General features: G+C 48.9%; 1 protein-coding gene across 1 annotated transcript; it reads left to right on the forward strand.

Moving 5' to 3' along the window:
* The first annotated feature begins 530 nt into the window (after positions 1-530).
* DNASE1L2 (deoxyribonuclease 1 like 2) lies at positions 531-11,882 on the forward strand. Its single transcript, XM_054975650.1, has 9 exons — positions 531-663; positions 4,860-5,008; positions 5,949-6,037; positions 6,925-7,008; positions 7,789-7,889; positions 8,128-8,240; positions 8,668-8,822; positions 9,094-9,190; positions 10,400-11,882. The coding sequence occupies exons 2-9, from the start codon at positions 4,871-4,873 to the stop codon at positions 10,451-10,453; spliced, it is 831 nt and encodes a 276-aa protein (XP_054831625.1). The 5' UTR covers positions 531-663; positions 4,860-4,870; the 3' UTR covers positions 10,454-11,882.
* The last annotated feature ends 3,861 nt before the right edge of the window (positions 11,883-15,743 follow it).

Genomic DNA, 15,743 nt, shown 5'->3' on the forward strand with positions numbered 1-15,743 from the left:
ACTTGATCACATAGTGATCACATAGTGATCAAGTGGAGGGCAAGTGAACCGGGAGGAATACACATGAGTCTGTTCACTTGCCAGGCAAGTGTAATTCGTCACTTGTAGCTTGGCTCTCAGTAATGTACCTGCAAGGTTGCCGTTTCTTTTTCTAGCAGGTCTCCTGGGCACACCAAAATTCAAATGGTGAGGCTTCCAGTGTTTATCCAAGCTTGGGACAACCTCACCTGCTGAATTGATTGCCCTGCTGCTGAAGAAACAAGCGAGAAAAGGTATTAGCACACACACACATACATGCCACAAGTCTCGAGGTTTGCTAAGAAGCAGCACTCATCCCCCCCGCAGCATTTGACAACACTGATTACACAACACATCTCCCAACCACATGCACACACACACCCATGGAGATTGCAAATGCTCAGATACAAATGTGTGTTTGGAAAGTGCTCATTAACATCTCCCCACCCACCCAGGGAAGGGCACTTGCTTCATTCCAAGAAGGAGAACCACAGTCAGGTGCCAGATGATGCACCAGGTGGAGGGAGGGGAGCCGGACTTTTTCCCATACTCTGGTGCAACTTTATAGTTGGACTGTGCGTGTCGGTGCTTGCAGAGTCTTTGGAAGTACCAGAAGCCCTTCTGTGAGTGCCAGGGGAAAGCACGGTAGGAGCTGCTGCTTAAATATTCCTTAGCTTTGGGTGGGGGGAGGCTGCTTCTTGATATCTCCCCAGCTGATCCAGGGGAAATTATGGGAAACGCTGCACCTTCTGCAGGGAACATTTCCGGAAAAGCTGAAGGTGCAAAGCTGGCAGAGCTTGTGGTGAAGCTCTGCCAGCTCCCCCAATCCCTTTTAAAGCACTGCATGGCAGGCAGGCATTCAATGGTGAAACTTCGCTTAGCCTGGTGGTGTACTAGTGATGTTCCCGCAGAACTTCAGCTTGTCATGCGGCCGCCACATAAAAGTCCTACACAGGGGTGTGTCTGAGCATCCGAGGACGATCCAAGCAAGGAGCAGTGTTCTGAGAGACCTCCGGAAGGAGGCGGGGGATGACAAGAGTGCAGTGAGATCCAGCAAAATATTGTTATGCACAAACTTGTGCCTTAGGTGTCCCTCTCGCCAATCGCAATAAGAGACACACACCACGGAGTCCTGTAGAATGAAGCAATATATGATTGTTTAATTTAAACAATGGAGGAGCCTATTTTCACAGGAGTAGGTGGTCTCCTTGTGTCCTGAGCTCATCAAAATTACAATAGAAATACAGGCAATTAATACTTTCAGATAATCATAACAATATTACAGTATTCTAATATTTGATATTTTACTGGCTCGTAACATATCTAGGGTCAGTTCTGATTTGAAGATGCAATTCTGGGCTGGCCTCTCTATTTGGGGGAATTCCAGTCTTCACAGTTTTTTCTCCTCTGCCCTCATTTTGGAAGGACACTGTCTAACCTTTTACCTACTTTCTTCTGGGGATAATACTTTCAAGGGCGCCAATGAGTCTCAATCTGGTGGATAGGAAGGGATGTTTTCCTATTCGTATCCTTTTCCCCAGTTTCTTATCAGCTTTAAGGAAGATAATACCACAGGTGGCCAAAACCAGCTTGCTGCATCAAATCAGTTTTCTACAAAAGGCTCTCTGGTACTGATTTCTATTGGAATCTATAGAATAATATAACATATAATATAAGTGCAGCCCTAAAAGCAGTATATCAGTTCTTACAGAGTTTCAAGTCTTCTTGTTTCAAGTGTCAAATTCTTACAGGTTACATTGCAAGTACTACTTTGGCTCCTAAGCATAGAAAAAGTGCAAAGGATGTAATACTGAAAAAGCATAGGTTTAGTATATAAAAATAAGTATATAAAAACCCTCCAAATCTACGTCCATCAATATTCCAAAGCATTTCCAGAGTGCTGTGCTTATCGGCGACTCTGATTTTTAGGCTCCTTGTTATGTACATCAAGTTGCAACCAACTTGCAGTGGCTCCAGCAAGGGGCTTTTAAGGCAAGGGAGGAGCAGAGCTGGTTTGCCACTGCATTTCTATGCAGAGTTTTCCATGTACTGACTTTGTTTAACTTATGAGATCTCATGAGACTGGGTTGTCCTGTGCCACCTTCCCTCCTGGGCGTCTAGTTAGAAGCACAGAAATGGCGGCAGTGCATTGCTTTTTTTAGTAAGGATACCTTTTTTTGCTTAAAAATGAGAGATAAGTGCAATTATCAAATGTATGCATGACCAAGAGGTCTGATGCACAGCTTTCGATGCTGGTCATTTCAAACATTGCCAAGAAGCTTTTGGAGGTCTGTGCCTCCACAGCAGAACATCTGCTTGGCATGCAGAAGGTCCCATGTCCCATCCCGGGCATCTCCAGGTAAAAGGTTCAGGGAATGTGAAAAGTCTTTAGAGTACATCTGGGCTGTTTCCAGATGGCTTACCTGAAGCCGCTCCATGCCGCAGCCGCTCCATGCCGCAATGTTGTGGATCGTGCCGGGGAAAACGCGTTTTCGCGTTTTCTCGCGCGAGTTTTGCGCGACATTGTCAGACCAATGAACTGACAAGATAAAGCAGCTTTGTGTGTTCATGGGGAGGTGCGATATAATATGGTGACATTTGACTGATCTCGGTAGTTCCCTTTGGTGCGGCTCATGCGAAGCACCTGCCCTGCATGGAGATCCACTGGTCAGCCCCCAACACTGCCGGTGAAAGGCTCAGGAAGGACCATCCTCTGTCCCAGTCAAGGTCAGAGGAACAGACTCCGCTGCAGTTGCTTCCCAGTCCTTTATTTGCCAATCCCAACTACAAACAAGATGATCTCCTAAAGAGCTCTGTACGCTAAAATAATCTTGAAAGCACCACCTCAGGCCATGCCAGTGACCCTATGAGGAAAAAGGGGGCAGCAGCTGGGAAGAAGAACCAAACATCAGACACAACACCCCTAGGCATGCCTCCTCCTACCTCCAATTAATATTTTTTTAATTTTTTTTTTAAATTGTTGATGCCTTGGGAACCCTGAAGTTATCTATGAAAACAGCAAAAAAAATTAATAAAAATGGGTGAGGTGGAGCAAAGTATAAGGCATCTAACTCATTTCACAGCTGTTCCACTCTGTTTGCCAGGGGGAGGGTCTGGCTGTGGGTTACACCACGATGATGGGGAGCCAAGTGGGGCATGCGGGGAGGCAGGTATAGGCCTTGGCCATCTCCTCTGCAAGGGGCCCAGGCAATGGAAAGTCACTCTTGCCAGGTTCCCAGCGTGGGAAGATAACCTGGTGAATGTGCCAGCAAGATCTCTTTGCCTCAGTCCGTGGACAATGCCAGATGGTGCCTAGCCTCTCTTGGTAAAACAGTCACCAACAGATGAAATACATCCGGTGGAACTCTTCAGTCACCTCAGACACACTCAGTGACAACAGATGTCCTGCTTTACCTTAGATGACTACCCAGTGATGGAGATTGTGAGGTGCCTGTGTGTCTGAATCAGGCCTTATTCAGCGAAGAGGACATGAGCAATGTGCCGGATGTAGCCCCAGCCCTGGTAGAAGGTTGCCATCTGGACAGGAGAAAAAACTCCTGTCTCTTTAATAGAGGTTTAATTAGTGAAAACAGGAAGTTGAAACATTTCATGGCATTTATTTTCTTCATTTATACTTCACCTTTCTCCCCAGTTAGGACACAAAGCAGCTTACATCCATCTCCTTGGGCTGAGAGTATGCAACTGGTTCCAGGTCACACAGCAAGCTTCCATGGCATAGTGAAGATTCGAACCTGGGTCTCATATAGATTCGAACCTGGGTCTCATATAGCCTAGTCCAACAGTGTTGGACCCAGGTTCGAATCTTCACTATGCCATGGAAGCTTGCTGTGTGACCTGGAACCAGTTGCATACTCTCAGCCCAATTCACCTCCCAGGGTTGTTGTTCTGAAAAAATGAAGAAAAGGAGATGGATGTAAGCTGCTTTGTGTCCTAACTGGGGAGAAAGGTGAAGTATAAGTGAAGTATAAATGAAGAAAATAAACTAGTACACCACAACGGCTGTCATGAGTGTCAGACCTAATTTTGAATCTCCACTCTGCCATGGGTGACCTTGGGATAGTCACTCTTTCAGCCTAACCTACCTCACAGGTTTGTTGTGGGCAGGGTTTTTTTTCTGGGAAAAGAGGTGGCAGAACTCTCAAGAGGAAAATGAGGAAAAAATATACAGGATTCTTTAAAATAATATTATTTTCAAGCACTATTGCCAAGTATTTTCAAGAGGTTCCGGAACTCCGTTCCACCACGTTCCCCCTGAAAAAAAGCCCTGGTTGTGGGGATGAAATGGAGATGAGAACAATGTTGTAAGACCATTGGGGACAAACGAGAGGTATAAATATCTAAATAAAGAAAAAATCACTTGCACATCAAACAGGTATTAAAGGGACAGGTAGAGAGTCCAGTTTAAAAGTCGGCAGCTTCTGTCCCTTCCCAGGGGGTGATTCCTCCCCACACATACACACTCTTTTCATCCTTCAGTTTGGGAAAGGATGAGAAGTCTGACCATTCCCTTGAGGGCGTGGCTGAAGGCGCTCAAGGCCAGGAGCTGCTCTTTCCTCACCAGGCTATTTATGGGGCAAGGAAGGTTCTTCTAAGATTGCCAGCATCCCCGCCAGTCCATCTTGCTCCGCTGCTTTTACAGCCAATTGACACTTGGCAGTTATGAAGCTTTTCCCTTGGAGGGAACTTCCCCTCCTTCCATGAGCACAAGGCCAAGAGTGGCTGGCAACCCTACTGCTGGCTGGTGCAAAGCAGGGTTTCCCACCCACCCCCAGCACTCTTCCTCCCACCCCAAACCACTTTCCCCTTTTCTCTTCCCAAAGGCGAAGGGGCTATGAAGTTGGGGTTGCTCATCCCTTGCCTAGCTGCCCTGCTGCGAGGAACCCGCCCCTTGCGGATCTGCGCTTTCAACATCCAGACTTTTGGCGACAACAAAGCGGACAATGAGGCCATTGCAAAGGTTATTGTAAAGGTGAGCAGCTCAGGCCTCGGGCGTGAAGCAGAAAGTCCCTGCCCTGCCTTCGAGAAAGCAGATCCATTGTAGGCAAAGAGGCGCCAGAGCTTCAGCTTGCAAGGTGAACCCACCCCCCAAAAAAGAATGAGCACCGAAAAGAGGAGGCAAAAATGGTGAGGGTGGGAAATGCATTCTGCACATTTCCAGGGGGACTGTCCTCCCCCATCCCCACTACAGGCAAGAAGCAAGAACCCCCCTGACATAACATACACACACTGACATAACCTGCATTGAAAATCCTGATAGGAAGCCATGTTAGCAGTAGAAAAGAGCAAGAGTCCAGTAGCACCTCTGCTACAAGTGACACCTTACACAGGTTGGACACTTGTCAGCTTACCTCAAGTTTTGATGGGAAATGTAGGCATCCTGGTTTTACAGCATGGCTCTCCATTACAGCTGCAAGACCAGGATGCCTACATTTCCCATCAAAACTTGAGGGAAGCTGACAAGTGTCCAACCTGTGTCAGGCGTCACTTGTAGCTTGGCTACCAACATTTGTGGTAGGGTATGAGCTTTTGTGAGTCACAGCTCACTTCTTCAGATACAGCTAGAAACAACTGAAAATCCTGAAAATGATGAGGCAAAGTGAAAACAAGGTGGAACATCAAAGTGGTGTAGTGGTCATATGGTTGATAAAGACCAGGGAGACCCAAGTTCAAATCCCCACTTGCCATGAAATTCATCTTGGGCCAGCCATTCTCTCTCGGCCCTAATCTGCTTCACAGGGTTGTTGTGAGGAGAGACCTGGAGGAGAGAAGCATGTTGGTTGCCATGAACTTGCTGGATGAAGAGGGGTTATTAAAACATGCACAAAAATAGCAGACCCACCCACATACACGCTAATATTATACTAGTAAATCAAGACCTACTCCCTGAACAGGATGTGTGCTTGTTCCAGATCTTGGCCCGCTATGACATCGCCCTGGTGCAAGAGGTGCGTGACTCTGATCTCAGCGCAGTCACTACCTTGATGGAGCAGCTCAACAGGTGCGCCAAGGGAAATGGCAGGAGGGGCAGGAAAAATCACCGCCGATTGCTTTTCTTTCTCTCCCATGTTGCCTTTCTCTCTCCCCCACACCATTACTGAGACATCTCGAGGTAAGAAGGGCAAGGCTGAAGGAGATGGGGGCCAGGGAGCATGGAGGCTTCTGCCTTGGCAAACCGAGCAAAGCTGTGCGAGTTCAGCACCTCCTGGCCTAGATACAGGTTGTGACTTTGCTTCTGCTCGGGATGGAGGAGAACGGAGCCAAAACAGGTTCGTAGGAAACGAAGCACTTGTTGGCTCTAAGCCAACAGATGGACAGAGCTTCCTCTATGGTTAACTATTAGGAAAGTAACCAACTCTGCCTTAACTAGGAGGAAAACCTCTGAAACTGCGCAAAATGCAGGACGGAGGAACCTCGGACTTTGGAAGTTGAGATCGACCAATGAGGACCAGTTCATCTGGATCCTTTTTTTTGGCCAAGGGTTGTCTTGCTCTTCTGGGACTTCTCCATTTTGGCCCCTCTCCTTGTCAGCTCCTGTCTCTGGCACCATGTGCTTCCCTGTGCAAATATTCACCCATTCTTGTGCAAAGAATGTAACTGGTCAGGAGGCCCAGGGGCCTTTTCACACTGCTTACCTTCAGTCGCAATGAACTGGAACATTGTGTAAAAACCGTGGAAGATTGCGTTTTCTCGCACGAGATTTGTGCGACATCGCAGGTTGGGTTAGCAGAGCAGTTGGCTCATGGAAAGGACAATGCCCCAAACCCCACCCCCAGCTCAGCAGCTGTGGGAGAGGGGCTGGACTAGTTTGTTGTGCAACAGAACTGGGTTGCACTGGTGTTGTGTGGCCCGCTTGCCCCTGCCTATGCTCTGTCTCTCCCTCTGCAGGGTCTCCAAGCACTCCTATGAATATGTAATCAGCGATCCGCTAGGTCGGGAGAAATACAAAGAGATGTACCTCTTCATCTACAGGTACTGGATCAACCTAGGCTAGCCCCTGGTCACTTACTCATGAGTAAACTCCTTTGAGTGACCTTTTGGCTCAGGCAAAGCACTTTATTCACCGCCCTCCCCAGTAACGCAACTTGGTCAAAGCACTCTCCCATTTACATTCCCTAACATGATACACTCACACACTGGATCCTGTGGGAATAGCGAAAAGCATTGCTTGTAACATGGCAAAGCTGGAGTGGCCGTGGCTCAGTGAGATTGTATCTGCTTGGCATGCAGAAGGTCCCGGGTTCAATCCCCACCATCTCCAGTTTAGAAGGAGCAGGCAGTAGGTGATGTGAAAGACGTCTGCCTGATACTGAAGAGCCACTGACAATACTGACCTTGATGGTCTGATTCAGGATAAGGCAGCTTCCTATGAGGCAAGTTGCTTGAGTAATAAGGGTAGCCCTTGCTGGGTGCAGGGCCAGTTCTTGGGCCAAGTAACTGCTGAGGGGTTTGGCCTGCTGGCACCCCTTCCTTAGCCTGCAGCTCCGTCACCTGGGTCCAATCAGCAGTGGCACCGGCCAAGGAGTCAACAGATGTTCCTTGCTTGGATCACCAAAACCTTTGACCCCTCCTCAACTCTTGCCTCCCAGCTGTGTGCTTCTCCAGCCCAAGAACAGCACTTTTGCTGGCCTAGAGCACATGTGCTGGATAGAGACCACACTATCTTACCAGCCTCAGGAAGCGGTTCTTTGTGCCCTGCTTTCCGCCACCTCTAACGTGGCCATGCCTGCCGCCCCTCTGCTTTCTCTCCAGGACAAAGAGTGTCTCTCCAGTGGCCCAGTACCAGTATCCCAACAAGGACAACGCTTTCAGCAGAGCCCCTTTCATCGTGAAGTTCTCTGTTCCTGACTCACGTAAGCCACATGGCAGGGATCCCCCTCTTTCTTTCTCCATGCAGTGCCTCAACTGGGCATCGCTTGCAGAAAAGCTCAGCTGGAAGGCAGTCGGGGGCTCCAGAGGGCCCAGGGTGGGAGCTCCTGCCCATTCACACGAGTCCTCTCCTGCATGGTCTTACATGAAGTGCAAAGAGAGCCTTCTGGGGGGCAGGGAATACAGCAAAGCGGCTCCCTCTTAACTCTAGTTCTTCAACAGAGGAAAAGCAGCTCATCCTGGTGCCCCTTCACACCCCTCCGAGTGAGGCCGTGGCGGAAATAGATGCCCTCTACGACGTTTACTTGCAGGTCATTGACAAGTGGGGGACAGATGTAAGTAGCCAGGATAAGGTGTGGAGGACGGAAGAAACAGCCCCCCCTCCTGCCAGGCCGCCTTCATGCAAACTCACAGCCTCGGCCTCTGCATTACTGAAAGCAGATTGAATGGTTTACACTTCCCAGTTAGGACTCTTGCTTAAATCCAGAGTAGGCCCTGAGAGGGGCTGGTGCGGGACAGATACCCTCACCTTGATTGGGGTGGTAAAGAGGGTTAAAGGGGGGGGGCTAATTTAAGTGAACTCTCTGGGTCCCTGCCCTGCTCCCACCCCCCGGCTTCTGGATGGAAATGGGACCCCTGCCACCCCAGGTCTCACCCAGCAGGGCTCTTCTGGATTCGGTCCTGGATCCTCAAGGCTACTCCCCCTCACAATGTTGATCAATGTAGCTCCCCCCCCGCCCAGTAATCTTCCTCCCTTGGCAGAACATGATGTTCCTCGGGGACTTCAATGCTGACTGCAGTTATGTGGGGAAGAAAGACTGGGATTCCATCCGCCTGCGCACCAGCGAAGTCTTCAAGTGGCTCATCTCAGACTCCGTAGACACCACCGTGGGCCAATCAGACTGTGCCTACGACAGGTGAGGAGCAAGTGTCCACCACCCAAAGGCCTGTGCGTGACGCAGCTCTGGGGTCTGTACTCCTCGCCTCTGTAGCAGAGTAGGGGGCCCTGGCAGGCCTTCCAAGCCTCTTCAGGAGGTTCCCCAGTGTGTCTCTGCCACTGGCTCTGCACTGACATCTCTAACCTACGGTAGCATCGTTCTGGTGATCCCAAAACAAGGGAACCAGCTGCAGGAGGATTCACATCTGGAAAGGAAGGAACCACTCCACATGTGTCCTTTCCCCTTCCAGGATTGTTGTGAGTGGCTCAAAGCTGAGGAACTGGATTGAACCAAAGTCCACTAAAGTGTTTGACTTCCAGAAGGCCTTCAAGCTGAGCCAAGAAGAGGTCAGTCACTCACCTCCCGGTTGGATCGATTTCAATTGCCAAAGGGCCCATTTAATCACTAATTTCAATGACTTCTTCAGTTTATTATTTCCTACCTTCCCTATGTATATCTTAGAATTCAAAGGCTTCCAAGAAAGGGGACAGGCAGTAGCTTCAGACAACAGCACTTCTTCACAGAGCACATGAACAGCTTTCAGAACTAACTGCCACAAAATGTAGCAACGGCCATTAGTCTAGATGGCTTCAAAAGGTGATTAGATGCGTTCATGAAGGGCAGGTTTGTCAATGGCTATTAGCTATAAAGGCTAAATATAAGTTCCATGTTCAAAGGCAGTGTACTTCTGAATTCCAGTTCCCAGGGGTAACAATAGGGGGCAGTGTTGGCTTATGTGGGCCTTTCAGGGAATACAGTGGTCAGTAGTGGGAAATAGGAAGCTTTAGCAGGGCTTTTTTGTTTAAAAATGGATACTCTACCTCTCCAGGCAGTACAAAGTAGCTTACATGACACTAAAGTTTTAAAAAAAATTAAAAATCCATTAAGGAAAAAAGGGCCAAACAGGAAACCTTTGAAAAGCAAAATGCAAGGAATGAAGGTCCTGGGGTGTGATGTCTTCTATTTGAAGATTCACAGGCCCGAGCAAGGAGTGGCACGGTACAGGGGGTTTCTGCATCTCCCTCCGCCATGCCTCCTGGATGGAACCTCCCCCCACCCATTTATTCTCACCACTTGGCATTTTGCTGCCAAGAGCACGCATTCGTGGGGCACAGCTTGGACCTTCTATGTCTGCAACTCGGACACGCACAGATGGTCTCTTAGTTGCTCATTTTCACACACCACCCCATAACTAGCCCTGGCAGCTGTTCAAATCCCATTCTGGTAGCTCCAGATTTCTATGTCATAATTCATGTGATCATAAGAAGCCGCCTCACACTGAATCAGACCGTTAGTCTATCAAGGTCAGTTCTGCCTACTCAGACAGGCAGCGGTTCACCAGGTCTCAGGCTAAGGACTTTCACATCTCCTCCTGCCTGATTCTGTTAAATGGAGATGTCGGAATTGAGCCTGGGACCTTCTGTATGCAAAACAGAATGCTCTACTGCTAAGCCACGGCTCCTCCCCAACAGAGGTGCACATCACCTGAAGAGTCCTATTGCACAAGGTGTTCCGTCCATGGCTCAGAGGGTTTTTTTGTTTGTCATTCCTTGCAGGCTCTAGCAGTCAGCGACCATTTCCCAGTGGAAGTGACATTGACGTCTCACTGATGCGCCTCGCTACCTCACGCGAAGAGAGGCAAAAGGGCTGCAGCTACTGCCTCCATTGCTGCCAGTGATTTCATTCTGCTGCTTCTTGGCCAATCCATTCTACTGGGACCAGTAGGAACAAGTCCTAGCTGTGGTTCGCTATACCTCCCTAGAAGCAAGCCCAAGAGCCTACAAGTTGTGGCCAGGAGAGTTGTGGCCATTCCCCCTCCCAACAAACTATTCCAATCACAACTCTGATTATAAGGCATGCATTTCTCAAAGCAGGAATCAGTTTTATCACACAGAATGAAGTTACATATTAATAGTTTGGGCTTTAGATCAAAAAATCATTTCAGGTGCTCATTAACTTTCAATATGCAACTGATTCTGTGGCTGATGACAGCTTCCCCCTTTGCCAGTTTTTACATCTTGCAAATACATCACTCAAGTAAGTGATGCACTGTTTACATTTGTTGGCACCAACCTGTGAAGAATTTTTGGATGTTGGCCAGTAAGAGCTTATATAATTATCTAAGTATTTTTATTGCAGAAGTGAAAGAAGAATGGCAAGTTATTCAAAGAAAGGAAGCTTGACACCTCTGAGGAGCAGTGGTTCATAGGCTAGAGTCTATTCTAATGCAGTTTTTCAAGCTACCTCACCTAAATTCTCTGCCAAAAGCTGCTCTGAGCCTTGTCAACTGTGTTAAGATGTCTGGGGATTAGAGGGACATTTAATTTTAAAAAATGATGCCATGTTCTTATCCAAAAGACATGGGGTGTTGGGGGAGCAAGCTGCTGGATTTCAATTATTAATAGTTTAAATTCTAACAGTTCCCAACTATAAACTTGGAATCTTTACTTTATTCTACTAAGAGTGCAAACACACTTGCTTCAGTGTAACTTGAACTCAGTACTTACTTCTGAGCAAACAGGGCTAGGATCAGGCTTTTACACACATGCTTAACCAGGGCTCATTTTGAGGGGGAACGCGCAGGAACGCAGTTCCGGTAGTTCCCCAAAGAGGTCACGTCTGGTGGCCCCGCCCACCTGACTCTCAGCCATTTGGGCCTGTTTTGGCCTGGATTGGGGCCGAAACGGCCCAGATCGGGCCTCTGACGGGTGGTGGATCACTCTCCCGCTCAGCAGCGGCTTGATCCTGACCATTTTGGGCCCCTTTTCAGCCCCTTTTTGTCATTTTGGGCCCAATTTCAGCCCTGAATGGCCAGGATTGGATCCAAAACAGCCAGGATAGGTGATATCAGGGGGTGTGGCATATGCAAATCAGTTATGCTAATGAAACACGTGATGACGTCAAGGAGTGTGGCATATGCTAATGAGTTATGCTAATAAGTTCCTCCAGCTCTTTTTCTACAAAATGACCCCTGTGCTTAACTAAAGGCTCTTCAGCCACCTATAACGCAACTTTTGTTTCTAATAAAAACCTACATGACCTTGCAGCAAATCGTTTCCATTCCAGAATCCTTGTTCTGTTCCTCTAACGCTTTAAACTGTTGGTCTGAGTTCCGCACCGCCTCAGAAAAGAGAGACGGGTTCTGCTCTGCCTAAACAGGCCGTCTCCTCCACTCTTCTTTTCTTCTTTCGCATTCAACCCCATCACAATTACAGCTAGCCATTTGAAATCTTAGAACCACAAGGGCTTGCTCAGCTTGAGCAGTGACTGAAAGGAGTCACAAACATGACATTCTAATGGGTAAACTGGAAGACTGCGGACTGGGCTATAGGACAGTTCGGTGGATAGGGAACTGGTTAGAGGACCACACCCAAAGAGGGGTGGTCAATGGTGTTTCATCAGATTGGAGGGAGGTGTCCAGTGGGGTGCCACAGGGCTCGGTTTGGGGCCTGGTATTTTCAATATTTTTATCAATGATCTGGATGAAGGGGTAAACAGGCAACTCATTAAGTTTGCTGATGATACCAAATTGGGAGGAGTGACAAAGACCCAAGAGTTAAAATTCAACAAGACCTGAATACTCTGGAGAAGTGGGCGGCTGTGAACAGGATGCAATTCAACATAGATAAGTGCACAGTATTACATCTGGGCCACAAAAATGTGAGGTGCAAATACAGGATGGGGGATACACTTCTGGGTAGTAGTGTATGCAAAAGAGATCTTGGGGTAAGAGTGGACTGTAAACTGAATATGAGCAGTCACTGTGATGCGGTGGCAAAAAAGGCAAACTCAGTCTTGGGTTGTATCAAAAGGGCCATTGCATCGAAATCGCAGGAGGTCATAGCCCCTCTCTATACTGACTTGGTCCAGTCACACCTAGAGTGTGCAGTTCTGGAGGCCTCACTTTAAAAAGGGTGTAGACAAAATTGAGAGGGTGCAGAAGAGAGCGCCGGGGATGATCAGGGGACTGGAGACTGAGCCCTACGAGGAAAAGCTGAGGGCCTTGGGAATGTTGTTTGGAGGAGATTGAGGGGGGACGTGATTGGTCTCTTTAAATATTTGAAAAGCTGTCATTTGGAGGAGGGCAAGGAGCTGTTCCAGTTGGCAGCAGAGGATAGGACCCGAAGCAACGGGCTTAAATTACATGCAGAAAGGTACCAGCTGGCTATTAGGCAAAACTTTTTCACGGTCATAGAAGTTCAAAGGTGGAATCAGCTGCTTAGGGAGGTGGTGAGCTCCCATTCACTGGCAGTTTTCAAGAAGAGGAATGTCAGGGATGCTTTAGGCTCATCCTGCATTGGGCAGGGGGTTGGACTAGAAGGTCTGTATGGCTCCTTTCAACTCCGTGATTGTGTGATTCTGCAAAACCAATTTTATTTTAAGAGAGAAAAAAATCAGGTTCTTCCAGGCTCTCCTCCCTGCACGCCTTTGGTTTCACCCTGGAATCCCAGGTCAGCTATGATGATCGTTCTCCAGCTGGCTTCCCTTCCTGTCTCTCCACATCTTTTGACTCTGACGAAGCAGCCACAGTGTAATACCTGCACGAACATCATTTTCATCATCCCATTCAGCGAAGGCAAAGAGAAGGACAGAATGGAGGTCTCGCAAAGCCAACGATAGCAGCCATTTCTGTGTGCACATGAACACCCTCCAATACCCAATACCCACACACTGTGTCCAAAGGAAGCCCCAGTTAGGGACTTCACACAGTCTTTCCTCGGAGACTCTGGTCTGCTCAGGGACACCTGATGTCTGTAGCGCATTCTGGGGCAAACTAGTTGTTATGGCGGCCTTGTGGCAGCCACAAGACACTGCTGCCAATTTAAAGGGAAAATGGGCCCTAAGTGCGCAGCATATGAAAAGGGCATGTTCAAGCTACCATGCAGAGAACACACTTGACTTTTCATGGCTACACAGTTTGGATTATCTTGGCAATGTGTGTTCAGGGAAGAGGGGAAGGAGGAGGCAGAAGAGCAGGAATTGGGTTGGGGGTGGGAAAACAGCTGTCAGTCAAGTTGCCAACCTGGAGCGGGGGGGGGGGGAGACTGGAGTTCTCTTGGACTTACCATTGATCTCCAGACCTTAAAGATCTGTTCCCATGGAGAAAATGGCAGCTTCCAAGGGCAGCCTCCATGGTGTACCATTAAATCTAGGTGAAATCCCTCCCCTAATTCCCACCTCTACAGGCAACCCCCCCCCCAATCCCTAGGAATTTCCCAGAATGGAGTTGGCAACCCTAAGTATCAGTCACAATCTTCCACGTGGTGAAGAGAGAAAAAAATGTCAAGTGCTGGCAGCTTGGAAAAAGCCCCCCTGTAAAAGCCCCTGGTAGAAGCAGATGTCCCGTAAGGTCTGCCTTGGAAGAGAAGTTTTCCGGGAGAGTGGGCCAGGGTGAGGTGAGATTGCAGGTGGCAGGTTCGGTCCAAAGAGCCATGCTAAGCAAAACAGCACAAAACAGTATGGAAACTTCGCAGTCCTCCAGATTCTTATACTCTTCATCTTTCTGGATGTTAATGGGGTGGGGATTTGAGAAAGGGAGCTCCAAAAACTCATACCCTGGAAATCTAATTGGTCTTTAAGGCGCAACGGGACCCTAATCTTGCTCTTCTACTGCCGACCACAAGGGCCACCCACCTGAAACTATTAGGGTTGCCAGCTCCGGGCTGGGAAATACCTGGAGATTTGGGGGGGCGGAGCCTGGAGAAGGCAGGTTTTGGGGAGGAGAGGGGCCTCAGCAGGGTATAATGCCATAGAGTCCACCCTCCAAAGCAGCCATTTTCTCCAGGGGAATTTATCTTTGTTGGCTAGATATCCGTTGTAATTCCGGGAGATCTCCAGGTCCTACCTGGAGGCTGGCAACCCTAGAAACTATCCACCACCAATGACTCCCTCCTGCCTGGCACATCTTCGGGCCGGGCTTTTCTGCATCGCAATTTTGCAGCTGCCGCCTGCCCACCCGCCCCTCCGTTTGCGAGGTCAATGACCCAGAAGAGCCGCCGATGTTTCAGTCAAGGAGGCCGATCGGGAGGAGGCGAGGGTCCCTTGGAGGCCCCTTCAGCACCCGGAAGGCCTGTGCAGGCGTCACGAGGCACAGCACGGCGGCCTCCGATCGGGGCCGCGCTCTTGCAGACGCCGCCGCCGTCCCGGCTTTGCAAGCCGCCGCTTGCTGACAGCCGCCTCCCGAGGCTCGCTCGTCGCCGCCTGCAGCCCCTGAACTGGGGGTGTGGGAGGCTGCGAAGGCGGGAGCTGCTCGGCGGCGGCGGAGGCCGGAGCCGGCAGCGAAGCAGTCTCCGGACGCCTTCAAGAGGCAAATCATCTCTCTGAGCTGAATTATGTCCAGTTGGAGGTGGGGATTCACTGAGTTCAATCCTCCACAACAACGAAAACCTCTATGTAAGATAGAGCCAGTTTAGTCTAGTGGTTCAAGGGCTGAGCCATGAAGTCCTGCGTTCAAATTCCCCCTTGCCATGAAACATCTGGGAATTACAATAGGCCTATCACCTACTTTCAGCCGAACCTACTTTACAGGGTTGTTGTGAGGATAAAAATGGAGGCGGGGGAAGCTACGAATGGCAGCCAATGGTCAAAATGTGAAAGACAGGAAAGCAGGCTAAGTTATATCCTGGTTAGTGGAGAATAAGGCTTGCGTAGTGTCAGAGTGATCTGGGAGACCCAGGTTCGAATCCTTGCTGTGCTACGGAAGCTTCCTAGGTGACCTTGGACCAATCACACGCACAGAGAATAACTTGCTTTATATGGTTGTTGTGAAGATAGCACAGAGGAGAAGATGAAGGTGTAAGCCACTTTGGGTCCCCATTGGGGAGAAATGATAATGATATTTAAAAATCCCACATAAAATGAAATAGAATGTAAACTTACCTGTTATCTTGAAGATTATTC

Source organism: Eublepharis macularius, chromosome 4 (assembly GCF_028583425.1).
Source record: "Eublepharis macularius isolate TG4126 chromosome 4, MPM_Emac_v1.0, whole genome shotgun sequence".
Taxonomy (NCBI): domain Eukaryota; kingdom Metazoa; phylum Chordata; class Lepidosauria; order Squamata; family Eublepharidae; genus Eublepharis; species Eublepharis macularius.